This window comes from Natator depressus, chromosome 16 (genome assembly GCF_965152275.1).
Source record: "Natator depressus isolate rNatDep1 chromosome 16, rNatDep2.hap1, whole genome shotgun sequence".
Lineage (NCBI taxonomy): Eukaryota > Metazoa > Chordata > Testudines > Cheloniidae > Natator > Natator depressus.
The window spans coordinates 22,734,800-22,749,965 of NC_134249.1; the positions used below are offsets into that span (position 1 = coordinate 22,734,800).

General features: G+C 55.0%; 1 protein-coding gene across 2 annotated transcripts in view; it reads left to right on the top strand.

Annotated features, from left to right (window-relative positions):
* Positions 1 to 768: 768 nt before the first annotated feature.
* The window catches only part of PTGS1 (prostaglandin-endoperoxide synthase 1), a 36,921-nt gene continuing 22,523 nt past the window's right edge, over positions 769 to 15,166 (top strand). Inside the window, exons 1-2 of one of the 2 annotated variants that reach the window (XM_074973505.1) lie at positions 769 to 868; positions 954 to 1,022. In XM_074973505.1, coding sequence (XP_074829606.1) covers positions 862 to 868; positions 954 to 1,022 — 76 coding nt within the window. In that variant the 5' untranslated portion in view covers positions 769 to 861. Of the gene's footprint in view, positions 869 to 953; positions 1,023 to 9,166; positions 9,655 to 15,166 lie in introns of those variants that run through there. The other variant, XM_074973506.1, reaches the window with a different exon arrangement.

Genomic DNA, 15,166 nt, shown 5'->3' on the forward strand with positions numbered 1-15,166 from the left:
TCACTTTAACCCTCTACATTTATAGAGCTTTCAGCTCACGGAAGAAACTCCAACAAAGCTCGTGCCATGGGCTGGCCCTCAGGCATCCCTTGCTAGGAGGTGCCCTGGGTCTGTGGAAAATACAGGGACTTGCATGCCAAGACTTGGAAGCAGTTTTAGGAGAGCGAGTGAGACCCTTCTGCACAGCACACGCGCACTCTTGGTCCTGAGCTTCTTGCAAACAGTTGGAGGCAGCCAGGCTCCTAGGGTTGAAACATGTCATGGGCTCCAAACAATGGAGCTGGAGGAAACATACACACAGTGGTGTCCTAAGGGCCACAGAGACTGGGCTGGGGAGGGGCAGGTTAAACCTAATGAGTGGGGCAAGCTGGGAAGGTCAGGATGGACAGGATGTCTTAGGAAAGCAGCAGAGGAGGGAGGGGGAGGGAAGGAAAGGGGGACGGCGTAGCTGGAGAGAGAGGACGGAAGAGGCCTAGTCTGCACTGGAAAACATTTGCCAGCCTGGCAAACCCCTCTGCGTAGCTGCAGCTTAGCAAGCAATGACTTTTGCTAATATAACTTAGATGGGTTCCCTTGCTGCAGCAAGCTGGTGTAACTGCATCTACACCAGGGCTTTTGCTGGCGCAGCAATAGCCCCAAGAATGCCAGCCCCGAGCGATGAAGGGTCCAGCAGGCATCTGGCCCCGGCTGTGAAGAAAACCCTCCTAGCAGTGAGCTGGGGCGGGGGGGAGGAGCAAGAGGGGAAGAAGAAGTGGGAGTGGGGAGAGGAGGAGGAGGCAGGACACCGCTGCTGAGCAAGGAGAGAAGCCAGAGGCAGCCAGGGAAGGGCTGTTGGAACTTGCCAGGAGCGACTCTCTCGCTATGACCCGTAAGTAGGGGTGCTCTGGCCTGGCTCCCCCACTCCTCTCCCTTCCAGGCATTCTCTACCCAGGCTTTTCCTCTCTGCATTTCAGGGCTGCGTCTCTCCTTCGCACTGGTGATACTGCTGAGTGTGTGTGAGAGCCGGGCGAGCCCCCGCACAGGTACTGTACCCTGCTTAGCACAGGAATCAGCTCTGGCTGCGCTAGGACCAGACCTTCCCTCCCTGCCCCGGGGACACCCCAGCTCTGCTGGAGCCCAGCACCTCGGGGCTCCCCAGGCGCGAGAGAAGGATGCTCGCTCTGCAGGTGTCAGTGTTTTCTGAGGAGCATCTGGCAGTGCAAAGGGCTGCACTTGGACGGGCTCCTGGCTTTGTTGCTGGGGAGGGGATTAGTATGAAGTGGGGGCCCAAATAAACAGCACTGCAGTATTCTACAGTCATGTACCCAGACCTGGCGGGGCCCTACTGCACGCTACAGAGGGCACCGGAGTGGGGCACGGACACTGGAGGGGCGGGTAGGACACAGGCTTGGAGCACAGACACCGGAGGGGCGGGAAGGACACGGGCGTGGGGCACAGACACCGGAGGGGCGGGTAGGACACAGGTGTGGGGCACGGACACTGGAGGGGCGGGAAGGACACAGGCGTGGGGCACGGACACTGGAGGGAGAATGTGTGGGAGGAGGGTTGGGGGGTAGCAGAAGCCAGAACATCACTCCAGGTTTGTGCGTGTTCCTTCTTGTCATTTTTGGCAGCATTTTTCTATTAATCGACCCACAAACGTGGGTTTCAGGGCCTCACTGGTCAGACATGGCCCTGGGGGAAATCTCTCCTTTGCCCTAAGTAAAGGAGCCAGAAGAAATAGCGCCCTAGGGGCTCGTGCTGTAAGCGACTGTCCACGCTAGGGCGGTTCAGGGCTGCAGACAGAGCCCAGGTGCTAGAAGCACGGAGGGAGGAGGGGGCAGTGACCAGATCCGTCCTGCGTTCCCTTTGCCCTGGCATGACCCAGTGATGATGTTTCCCCTTCAGTATGTTCCTGAGTGCTTTGTCCAGGCTGGTTTGCAATCCCTCCAGCAACGGGCTCCCTCTGCTCCAGGACGGACGAGTCCAGGGGACAGCGTCTCCCCCATGTTTCCACTGAAAGTGGCACCGCTGTGCTCCTTGTCGCGAGGAGAGAGTTATGTCTCCAGCCCAGTCTCATATTCCCACTAAACGCCCCTTGGAGCCTGTGCGGCTCTGGCTGGATTAGGGCTCCCTTCTTGGCAGATCTTGGCAGCGTTTCCCACCAGGTCCTGGAATCAGCAAGGCAAATTCAATAGGAAAAATAACAAGCAGGACCCAGCGGCGGGAGGGAAAGGCAGGGCCATCCAGAGGAGAGGGAGGGAAAGCACACAAAGCAGAGGTGTGTATCTGCCAAGCAGGCTCCGTGGGGCTGTCAGGGCAGCAGCGTCTGTATGTACCGTTGCTACGCAGAGGCTGCACCTAATGGGCATAAACTAGACCAAATTGTAGCCAGTGCCATCCTCAGTCTGAAAAGCCTATGTATCGCCGCGTGCCATGCACCAATCAGGGACCGGGGAAGACGAGGGGGCTTGTGCTGCCAGAAGGGGCTTTAACTGGACAGCAACATGTGTCCTAGCTCCCTCTCCACAGGCTTTTCTCCCAGTCTGCTCCCACCAGACCTGGCCGCTGTGCACGGTGCTTCCAGACCCGAGGCTGCCTTGCACCCCTCTGGCAAATATCTAGGGCTCACCTTGCGGCTGTCCCAGCCAGATGCAAATATGGCTGTCCATTCACCCTTCCTTCACATGACGGGCAATATCCAGCCTTCATCCCAGCTCTGGGTCCGGCAGGGAGGCTGAGCTGTAACATCCTGCAGGGGACAGGAGTGGGGGCATCATGCAGCTAAGTTCAGAGGGAAATGAGGGTAAGGAACCAAAACACACAAAAGAAAAATACCCACAAAGGGCTACAGGCCACAGTCCTCACTGAGCTCTGACCTGGTTTTTATTCAGGCCAAGCTGCCATTAAAATGAACAGAGTCCTGGCCTCGGTCTTGAGGTTAGAGGTGTCAGTCTAGTGCTGACACCAGCGCACACTGATTCTCCTTCTTCAGAGTGAATGCTAGCCCACTAGGCGAGGAAGCCAGCTTGTAACATGGGCTGCTACCTGCTTCCGGCCCCAGATAACACCCTGGGTGCTGCCTCAGGCTGTTTCCTTACTAAAGTCTCTGTGTTGTTCTGCTTTGCAACGGCCCATCTCAGACAGAGACAGCCACTTCCCACCGCGTCGGCACCAGCTCCCACGCCCCCCGCACGCCGGGCTGACACTTCTGGAAGGCCAGAGGTGGCATGGGCAGCAGCAAGCGCTGCTGCAGAATGGACCGTGGAGCCCTGTTTTAACCAGCCGTCTCAGCCTGGAGCGAATCTCAGAGTTGAATTTCCTCTGGGTCCTCGGTGGGAACAATCAATTCAAGAACGTTTTTAAGGGGGTAATTTTCCATCCTTCCTCAAACAAAACCACCATTCCAGAATGCTTAGGCCATGGAACGTTTCAGAACGCACTGATTTTCTGCTGGAAAACAATGGCCTTTACCAAACCCAGGGGTTTACATTTAAAAAGGTATGAGGGGAAAAAACCCTCAGAGAACCCAAGTTCTTTAGATTATTTTCCTTTCCTACAATGACCTATGTTTTATACAAACAAACCCTGTCATATTCTCCAGCCAGGGGCCTTAACCTGACCTGCCAGATCTATCCACCCGTCAACTATGGGGGAGTTCAGCTCCCAGTTTGTATCTGCTGAACTCTGTTCATTTCTCTGTCAAAGGGCTTTGTACCATAGTATCTGAGTGCCTCCAAGGTGAAAGAGAAGCCCTGATGCTTCTCCCTTCTTCCATCTAGTGTTGTTATAAGCAGGGATATCCAAAGCTCAAGAGAGGAGGTGGTCTGGGAAGTCCTGCCCATCTACCATCACCCTAGTGTCTACGGTCTATGCTACGGGCTTCAGGGGGGTGAAGAGGTGTGATCCATGACCGCCATGGCTCCGCCAGCAGAAGTCCCTAGTGCAGACACAGTTACACCGGTAAAGCTACGCTCTTACAGAGAGCTTCTTTCGCGTGTGAGAGGCGGTTTTACTAGAGCGGTGTAGAGCACAGCTTTGCTGGTACAGTTGTGTCCGTACTAGGCGTGCTTTGCTGGTACGGTATCCCGGGATGCCTGTGCCAGCAAAGCGTCCTAATGTAGATATGACCCAGACGCCCGTCTGAAGCAGGCAAACCTTCTGTGTCAGGGACTCTCCCCGTCCCCAGGACAGGCTCGCTCACTCCTGTAGTATTTTGACATTGCTGTCTTCTGTCCCAGCCAGAAAAAGGAAGTGCTAGTGTGTGTGTGTGGGTGCGGGTGTTTGTCCGGGTGGGGGTGTGTGTTTGTCCAGGGGAGGGAACGGGACAAACTGTGAAGTAAGCTGCCCAGAGCCTGCTGCACTGTGGGATTCAGCTGAAGAGAAGGTTTGGGCTGGGAGCATGTTGTCGCAAACTGGGTTTGCCCAAAGCTGAAGAAAAATTTGCTTCCTGAGCCCCATGGCAGGGTTGATTTCCTTTCCAGCCATCACTGAGCACTCACCTGAGCTCTTAGCTTAGGACCCCATTCTGGTTCTGTCTGCGCCGGTCTGCGTGTGCTGGGGTGGGGGAGGCCGAGGGGGGCTTGCTCTCTCGTGGAAGGTGTGTTCCTCCGTCGTGACAAACAATAGCCCCCAAAGTGGGAATGTCCTGGCACTGTGTGTGCTAGAAAGAAGAAAGGTGGCCGGGGACTGGTTCACTCAAAGGGATCCAGGTCTTGGGTTCACGTGGGCCTTCAGGGCAGGAGAGACCAGGCCATGAGGCCCATGATCATGCAGTGACTGTTTGCCCATGTGGAATTTGCTGGGGTCTTTGCTGGAGAAGCCAGGGAGTGCATGGGCCATGCAGATGGCACTTCCCTCGGGGTGAACCCCGCCAGGCAGGGGTGTGGCGTATCAGGGATGGAAGCTTACGTTGCTGCTGCCCTGCTGTGACTGTTCAGGGATGGGCAAAGTGTGACAGGGTCTGTCTGTGACGGGATCCCCGGGGTGCAGCCTGGGACTGTGGGACTGCTGTGTCCCCTTAACTCTCTCCAGCCTGGGCTGTCTCTCACAATGCCTTGCTAGCGATCAGCAGCAAACCCCTCCAGACACTGTGATCACTCAGCATAACAAAATGTGGAGCCCCACACCAATGTTCCCTCTAATTTTTGACAGGCTGTGTGCGCAAAAAATTTCTTCTGTGCAAACTGTTGTGCGTGCGGTGTTTTGCCGTGTGTGCGGGGCTTAGGATCTGTGTGCGTGCACACACGCGCACAGCTTAGAGGGAACAGTGCCCCACACCCAGCTAGATTGCATGAATGCTCCCAGAGCCACTCATGAATCACACAGAGAAAGGCAGCAATGAAATCCCCCCAGTTCCCAGCACTGCACCTCAGGAATATAGCATCTTGCACTGCTCAAGATGGCCTGTGCAGATTTATTAATTGGGTCACCACTTCATCAATGGGAGTGGACATAACACCAGTCTTTGCAAAACCTGCGCAGATTTGCCATACATTTCATACAAACTCACTGGTAAAGATAAACAGTAAAACAAATTTATTGAATATAAAAATAGATTTTAAGTGATATTAAGTGATAGGTAAAAAGTCAGAGTTAGTTACCAAAAGAAATAAAATATAAGCACGCAATCTAAACTCTCAACCCTATTAGACTGGGCAACAACTAGTCGAAGTAGTTTTTCTCACCCCACTGGATATTACAGTCCTTAATATACAGATTTCACCCTTGAAATCTGTGCCATTCCCCTCAGTTGGAGTCTTCAGAGTGTCCTTGTTGTTTGCAGCATAGGTGGGTGAAGGAGAAAAGGCCAAGCATGTGGCCACTGTGTATGTTTTATACCCTCAGTCCATGTGCTTGGAGAACACAAGTCCAGGCATGTCTGGGTGCATTGCTGAGTATCCAGGCAAGGTTGAGCAATTCCCCTGGTGTGGCCTCATGTAGGTGAGTCATTACATCATAGTTCCCTGGCTCGATAATGGTTGTTGATGGGTTGATTGATACTCAGCCCGGGTGTTGGTTACTTTCCTTGCTCTTGCCTCTGGGGAGCTAATATCTGGCTGATTCCCCAATTTACAGTATGTTTTAGTGACAACCATACACACAATTCTCATAACTTCATATGCATTAATGATATACATATCTGGATAGAGAAATGACTTTCAGCAGATCATAACCTTTCCCCTGATACCTTACAAGCTTTATATGTAAGATCACAATCATACATAAATGAGGAATATGGGGGCTATAGGGTGCTCCTCCAAGGTACAGAATGTCACACTGTCTACACTGCATACTAAGCCTGGGCTCTGACTCGGGTCTGAGCCCAATCCTCCTTCCGTCCACACACAAATCAGGGTTAGCAAGCACTCAGGACCCTGGTCTTAGGACCCTGCTGGGGGTGGGGGGTGTCAGACCCAGAGTTTCACTCTGACTTGCATCCAAGCCCTGTCATTTTGCAGTGTGGATCAGTGGTGAGCTGGACCAGTTCACACCGGTTCGCTGGAACCGGTTGTTAAATTTAGAAGCCCTTTTAGAACCGGTTGTCCCGTGAGAGACAGCCAGTTCTAAAACGGCTTCTAAATTTAACAGCCGGCCAAAAGTGGCACCTTAGGCGCCAACTCCATGGGTGCTCTGGGGCTGGAGCACCCACTGGGAAAATTTGGTGGGTGCAGAGCACCCACCGGCAGCTCCCTGCCCCGTGCCCAGCCCCAGCTCACCTCCGCTCCGCCTCTGAACGCGCCGCCCTGCTCTGCTTCTCCGCCCCCCCGGCTTCCCGTGAATCAGCTGTTCGGCAGGAAGTCTGGGAGGGTTGAGAAGCAGGCGGTGGCTTCACGCTCAGGCCCAGGGAGGTGGAGGTGAGCAAGGAGGCCCCCCCATGCTGCAGCAGGTAACCCGGGGTGGGGGGGGCACGCAGGGGAACCGCTTCCCGCCCCAGCTCACCTCTGCCACCCTGGGCCTGAGTACGAAGCCACCGCCTGCTTCTCAGCCCTCCCCAGCATCCCACGCGAACAGCTGATTCACGGGAAGCCGGGGGAGGGGGTGGGGGTGGAGAAGCAGAGCGGGATGGTGCGTTCAGGGGCGGAGGTGGAGCGGAGGTGAGGTGAGCTGGGGCCGGGCGGGGAGCTGCCGGTGGGTGCTCTGCACCCACCAAATTTTCCCTGTGGGTGTTCCAGCCCCAGAGCACCCATGGAGTCGGTGCCGAAGGCGCCACTTTTGGCCAGTTGTTAAATTTAGAAGCCCTTTTAGAACTGGTGATGTGATGTGATCAGTGTGGGGAGCGGCCACTCCCCCTGCTCCCCCCTTAGCTACACTCCCCTGCCCCTAGGAGCTAGAGGGACCTGCCGGATGCTTCTTGGGAGCTGCCCCAGGTAAGCACCACTGGGACTCCCCACCTCGCCCCCCGGCGGGTCCCTCTGGCTCTTAGGGATGGGGTGGGCACCCACTACGGTGGCCCACGAGACCCTCTTGCCCGGTTCTGGGGGCAGTCAGGGGACGGGGAGGGGGGTGGATGGGGCAGGGGTCCTGGGGGGGGGCATCAAGGAACGCGGGGGGTTGGATGGGGCAGGGGTCTGGGGGGGGGCATCAAGGAACGCGGGGGGTTGGATGGGGCAGGGGTCCCGGGGGGGTGGGGGTGGGCCATGACCCCCTCTTGGGGTGAGAAGGGAACTGGTTGTTAATATTTTGGCAGCTCATCACTGGTGTGGATGCAGCTCAAGCTGCACACCTGAGTCAGAAGGGCTGAATAGTGCAGTGTGGACACGTTGGCACGGCTGCGAGACCCGGGTCCAGCCATTGTAAATCTGGGTTTACACTGCAGTGTAGCCACACCCACTTTAAGTCTGCTTCCTTTCACCCAAGAGAACAAAGAAAAGAAGGAAGGTAGCAAAGTGGGCGATGGAGGGAAGGGGCCAATTCCCTGCCTCACCCCAGAACTTTTGTCTTTGTGCTGCTTTCACGCAGTGTGTGAGATTGAAAATGGGCCCAAGCTCTGAGATGGGTGAGGGGTGACTTTTACCATCCACACAAGGAGAGCAGAGCAAAGAGCCATGCAGCAGATTGCCAGGACACAGGTCCAAAGGCTGGGCTGGAGAAATCTAACAGGAATCAGCCCAGGCTACATCTGGCTACTGCGAACCTGCTCTCTTGCAGAGAGGTGGGATGGCTTCTGCAGTAGGCCAGGGCACAGACAATGGGCAAGAGCTGTAGGTTTCTTCTCCAGAGACCAGTTCAAAGCTAGGGTAGGTCACAGCTGTTCTGTTCATTCCCTCCTGGGCACCTGGCACTGGCCACTGTTGGCAGACAGGATACTGGGCTGGATGGACCTTTGGTCTGACCCAGTAGGGCCGTTCTTATGTTCTAATCCCTCTCCAGGAGAGACCACGCTGGGCTGGACAGTGCCATAAACTGTCACATTTCTGTCCTCCCTAGGAGCAGCTCAGTGCAGCTTCTGCAAACCTGCGAGGCAGGAAGACAAAGGGGGCCCATCCTCACAGCCAGCCCCCTAGAGTGACTTCCTCAAAGCCCACGGGAAAGCGACAGCGTGGCTGGGGCTTTTTACTTCCTAAAAGTCGATAGAAGAAAGTTTTAAAATAGTTGAGATGCATTTGAGTAATTTCTTCTCCCCGCCTCACTGCCCCTGTCTGGAGCCGGGGAGCTGCCAGAGGGACTCGTGCTGTGAGACTGCAGAGGAAGGAAGAGGACGGGACTAGTGGCACGCTAAGCAGCTTTCCACCTCCAGGCCACTGCACCAGCCCACCCCCCTCTTGTTTGGTGGCCTCTGTGCCTCGGGGGGGGGGAGGGGGTGACCTGAGGCCGGGGAAACAGTCTGTTTATTTCCCCTCTGGACAGTCACCCACGTCACAAAACCACCAACTGGTCATCTCAACAGACAGGCCAGGGGCTGAAAGGGCGCTGGCGAGCAACTTGCCATCTGCCTCCTGCAGCGGGTCCCTCCATTTCAGAGGGTGGGACACACTGAGGGGAGCCCAAGTGTCCCTGCCCTGTGCACACAGGCCGTTGGGCTGCGGCACTGCCTGCCAGCATCTCTCACAAGCACTAGTAAGGTCTGAGGAGGGGCCGGGAGGAGAGAGGTGGGCTGGAGTCTGAATTTGCAGTGGCAGCAGCTGGGTGTATGGTGCTGGGTAACTAGGACGTGGGCTGGATATGCTGGGAGACAGGAACCTCCTGCCTCCAGCTTCCTGACAACCCCTCACTGGGTACAGCAGGGAGGCAGGAGCTTTGCAGAATGGCTGGGTGTGTCACTCCGCCAGGAAAAGAGTGCCCAGGAGCACTTCTCTGGCAGGAGGGCGCTGCAGTGGGGACATTCAGGGAGGCAACAAGAGCACTCAGAGGTGGGGAGTGGAGCCTAAGGGAGCTGGAGCCAACTAGGCAGGAAGTAGTGGGGCACGCTGTCCTCCGAGAGAGAGCAGGGTCTGCGAGGGAGTGCGCTGGCTCCGACTGTAGCAGGGTATCTGAAGGTCTGCGTGTGTCTCTGCCCTGAGCTTTGGCAGGAAAGCTCCCTCAGTGCTAGCCCCGGTGCAAGCGCAAGGGTGGGTGCAGCCTAGGAGCCTCGAGGATGAGATTCCAACCCTAATCTTCGATGATTCTATGACACCAGCTGGCATGCCAGGGAGGGGATTTACCGGCTCTATCGGCTGCTGCTACACCAGAGAGGTAAGGAAAGTTTTGGAATAGTCTTCCAAGGGAAGCAGTGGGGGCAAAAGACCTATCTGGCTTTAAGATTAAACTTGATAAGTTTATGGAGGAGATGGTATGATGGGATAATATGATTTTGGCAATTAATTGATCTTTAAATATTCATGGTAAATAGGCCCAATGGCCTGTGATGGGATGTTAGATGGGGTGAGATCTGAGTTACTACAGAGAATTCTTTCCTGGGTATCTGGCTGGTGAATCTTGCCCATATGCTCAGGGTTTAGCTGATCGCCATATTTGGGGTCGAGAAGGAATTTTCCTCCAGGACAGATTGGAAGAGGCCCCGGAGGTTTTTCGCCCTCCTCTGTAGCATGGGGCACGGGTCACTTGCTGGAGGATTCTCTGCTCCTTGAGGTCTTTAAACCACAATTTGAGGACTTTAATAGCTCAGACATAGGTGAAAGGTTTATTTCAGGAGTGGGTGGGTGAGATTCTGTGGCCTGCATTGTGCAGGAGGTCAGACTAGATGATCATAATGGTCCCTTCTGACCTTAATATCTATGAATCTATGAATCTATGTGCATGGTGAACCGAACTAGGAGACATGCAGGGAGGTGGCCTGGGGCAGAAGCTACCAAGTAAGGAACAGGGGAAGGAGATAAATAGCAGGGAGAGAGGAGAAGCTGGGGCTGAGCCCAGGGGGCTGGGTAGATGAGTGAAGCCAAACTCTCCTGGCAGACGTTTCTCAGAGCCTGCGCAAGGAATAGCAAGAGCTGATCTGCAGCGTATTTGATACTGAGGGAAGCATTTGCCCTGTAAAGCCGAGGGACTGTTTACTCCTCTGTAAATAAGATTCAATAATACTGGCACCGCGTGGCTGGTATGGGGGGAACGGCAGGTTTGTCAGCGGCAGGGAGGAGCATCGGGGCGGCTCCTCAGGCAGGGTCTCCTCCCTGTGGGTCAGTGGGATTGGTTCATTTGCAATGCCTGGGAACAATGAGGCACAAACTGCAGCTGGTCTACAGAGGAGGAGAAAGGGTCACTGGCCAGATAAGAAGCCAACGCTCCTGAACCCTGGGAACCTGCATGCACCCAAAATGGGTCTCATGCCCTCTGCTGAGCTGTGCTGGCTGGCCAGTGCCCCTGGCCTGTATTTTACTCTGCCCCAGCAGTTTATTCACATGCCCTAGGGTTAGAGAGGGGGGAGAATCATTCAGCGAGAGTGATGGGTCCGAGCCATTTTTTCTTGCCAAGAATTTCATTCCTGTTCAATTTCCTCACCTTCCTCTGTAATGCTCAGGGGCTCTGAAGCCCAGAACTACATGTTGGTCCCAGCTCCACTGGTCTGGCCTGCAGCTCTCACTTAGGCAGCTGGGAATACGAGGATCTTGTTACAGCTCTGCTGAGATCAGGACGACGATAGGTGCATGTTTCTGGGCACTACACATCATCGTTTCCCCTTCTTCACCATTAAATAATTCGTCCCCCTGCTTATTGGGCTGTCCTGGCTGCCCTCTCCGAGCATTCTGTGAAGGAAAGCACCATGCAGGCAGGGGAGTGGCACCATGTCATGTCTGCTCTGCAGGAGGGAGGCAGGCACAGCAAATCGGATTCTTCCTCAGGGCCACATCTGAAGGGCTGCCGGGTAGCACCTCCAACAGTGCAACACAACCTAACCCTACACCACGGTACTGTCAAGCACCGGGCACCAGGCCAAGTGCTGGTGCGGGATGTAAACTCAGGCCCTCCGGCAAAGAGGTGAGAGAGCTGCCAGCCCAGACAGACCCAGAGCGAGCTCTACCCAGCAGAATAATGCTTAATGCAGAATACGAGTAACTGTGGCATTTGCTGCTGCCGGATATTATTGAAGCAAATACCTTCCCCCGGGGTATACAAAACAGTCTGATAAATAACAGCAACTGCAGTTACATGAGTGGGGATACACGTGGCAAGTTTCAATTCTCATCCTCAAGGTGATGTGAGGTGACCACTAAGCGGGGTCAGGAAGAAACCTGCCTGCTGTTACAGTACTGCTGGAATACGCACATTGTCCGAGCTCATGGTCTCCTGCCCACCCGTCTGTAGCTCGCAGAGTTCTCCTGCTTGGCTCCTTTACTTCATTGCCCTGGGCAGCAACTGCTGTGTGATGTGCTTAGTGCAAGTGGGGAGGGGCTGCCCTTTGGGCCTCTGCCTCTCCACAGACAGGTCCTCTGGCTGTGAACAGCTGCTGCTACAGTTAGGAGCTGACAGCCTGGACGGCCTCATGTCTGCCTGCCTTTTCGTGTCCTGGTCTTCATGTCCATGACCATGCCGAGCTGCTGGGCCCCTGGGCTGTCTCTTTTTACAGCAACAGTAAGGAGTCCTGAGAAGAGGCTGCACATTCCTTTGTCATGTATGGTTTCTGCAGGACCTGTCTGTAAGACTAATATTTACAAAGGCTTCCCCCGTGGCGTGCAGCCCGCCAGAACACTGAGTGCTGGTCTCTGCTCTTAGGTGCGTGGCTGCACTGCCGTCCACGCACAGAACTCGGTGCTCGCCAGCAGCCATTTGTCCAGAGATACCTTCACGCTGGCTAGACGGGACGTTGGAGTGCAGGGGGCGGTAGCGGTGCTGTCCTGTCGCGTTTCTCCTAGTGTCCATTGGTCTAGAGAAAGCAGCGCTCAGAGCACGTGTCTTCACTGCAGTTAACTTGGGTGCTCAGCCATGGGGCCTGAGCACCGGTGTTTAACCTAGCCTGGGCGTGAGCCGCCAGCTGCAAAGTCCTCCCCAAGTTACTGCATCCCCTCTGCTGCTGCCCTCACTCGGGTGCATCACTAGGACTTGTGGGGGCATGTCTCATGGTCCTATGTGCTGCAGTGAGCTGAGCCACTCCATGGTCCTTTTCCAGGGAACTGAGGGAGAACCTGTCTGTCCTGGGCACCTGCAGGGATTGAATCGTGGGAGGCGTGGAAGGTCGACCAGCACTTCAGTGGCTTAGCCTACATTGTCAGTGCAAGGTGGGCTGGTTGGCAGCCCGAGCGGAAGCAGCATGCGGGCTCCAACCCCCCAGCCAGGCCTGAAAGCACTAGTAAACTCGAGTGAGATGCTTGTGTGAGTGGAGGGGAGGCGGCTGGGGCAACAGCTGGCTGAGAGCCTGCGGTAACTGCAGGGAAGACAGACCCTGAGAGAGCAGCGGGGAGCAATAAGGGCCAGGTCCAAAGCTCATTGAAGTCACTGGACAGAGAGCGACTGACTCCACTCGTCTTCAGATCAGGCCCTGGGGGTGTCAGCTTTGTGCTGCGGGAGGGGAGACAAGCCCCGGCTGTTGCTGTGCTCTGGATTGGCAATTTGGGGGTGCTTCAGCCAGTCCTCAAGGAGACACATTTTGGGGCAGGCTAGCCAGGCTCTGCTCCTGTGCCCATCCTGCAGGGTCTGAGGGCAGGCCCGTTCGGCTGGTGTTCAGCTGAGTGGCAAGCTGCCCCACAGAGCAGCATGTGGGTCCGTGGGTCCTGAGCCCAGTTGTGCCGGCTGACACTCATCCCAGCGGGACCGTGGCAGGCCAGGAGCACTGACTGACACACTGGCTCCTGAACCCTTGCATAGCCTTCCAGGGCCACTCCCTCTCCACTGTCATTACTCTCACTCCAGCAAGACTGGAGTGAAAGCAAAGGGCTCAATCTCCAGCAATAGGAGGAGAGAAATCCCCCCTTCAGGGCCTGTCTGTCCTCACCGAATCTGGTGCTCAAAGATGTTTCTCAGGCACCATGGCTGTAGGCCTCCTAGATCCTCCAATCTGGATCTCCAAGCGGGAAACTGAGAGGACCGTGAAATTGCCAGTCCCTCACCAGGGGTGTTGGCTGGCAGTATCACGCATCTGGGGCAGGCTGGTTCCTGTTACTACAGCACCTTACGTTCTAAGAGCCCTTGGGCCGAGCCGCTGCCTGTTTCCATTGTTTCTTTGTGGGTTTGGATGTCACACACTGGTTCCCATTAATTCAACCCTTTCATCCTTATTTTTAAAAGCTTATAAATTGCAGCCTCAAGCCCCAAACCTGCCAAGCATCCCTAGTTTCACAGCATTGAAGAAACATAATACTCAACATCTGCGGAACAGTTGGGAGACCGGGAATGTCATTGAGTTTAGCGGCTACGAGACCAAAGGCTCACTGTGCATTGGAACGTGTATCCGGCAAAAAGGCATTGCATCACACCAGCTGCCTTTAATATGCATCCAAGGAAGTCTCTGAACCATGCTAATTATAAGTCGCCCTGGTTTGTGTCTCTATTTACCATCAAACCACTGTATAAACCAGGAATGTTCCACTGAGCAACCTGCTCCGGGCCCTACATGCTGTGCTCCCTGACTCACCCTCGTGTTGGTTTGGCCATGGCTCTCAGGCAGGATATTGTCCCCTTATGGAAATTTTGAATGGTGACCCCTGTGTATCCACCCAGCTGTCCTGCCACCGAGGCGCTGATACGGCTCAGTGCAGCTAAATGGTTTACGTGGCATCAGCAATGCAGTTTGGAGAGAGGCCATTGCGGGCTGGAGATGAGGACGTTCTAAACGCAGGCTGACAGACAGGGAGTGACTTGGGGCGTAAGTGAGAGCGTGACCCCAGTTATGGAGAATCTCAGGAATGGGATGGAGGCGGCAGTGACAGAACTGCTGCAACAGATCCTCTCTGCTTGCCGGAAACTGTCTGTATGTGAGACTCTCCCCCCGACTCCACTGGCATGCGCTGCTCTCTGCCTCCTCATGGACTGCGCCGATCTGTGAGAATTCCCAGCCCAGGTAACTCAATGAGCCATCCATGGACATGAGCCCAAGCCAGCACCTGGCCCCATTCAGAGCATGCTGCAGAATCCACCTGTTTGACCTGGCTTGGAAGCCTGCTTGCATCAAAATTCCACAGCTACGCAGCTCACTGACGTGCCTCTCCTTGCTGGCAGCTGAATTGGGAGTGGCCCATGCCCAGACTCTGTTCTTGTATAACTTCAGAGGACTCCGGATTTACACTCAAGAGCAAAATGAGAGCAGAACATGGCCTGAAATGCTTTACCCATCACATACTGGGTCCGACTTTGCCAAACGGTGAACTGTGCACTGAACCTGCCCCTGGCAAAGCTGTGGAAAGTTTTCTCTCTGTATTCCTGTGCCCCATTGTGGCACTCATGAGTGGACAGGTTGTTGTCTCCCCAGACTCTTCTGTTCTCCTGGTTACTTGTGAGAGATGTTTCTTTTCCTCCAATGGCTCTTCTTCCAGGCAGACCTAGCTGGTCAGCAGGGGGAGCTTTGTTCCCAAGCTGGCTCTGTGTTGCTGGCGGAAATAGGTCGTTCCTGTTTGTGTGGTTTGGGGTTTTTTAAAGTGTACTGACAAATACACTTCTAGAGCGCAAAAATACAGATCTAGGAGCATCCCAAAGGGTGTTGGAACAGACATAGACCTAAATCAGGTTTTCAGAAGTTGCCACATTGCAGACAAAGCAGCTCATGCTCTGGCCGAGATTTATCCTATAGACTGAAATAAGACACCAAGGACACTGCTTC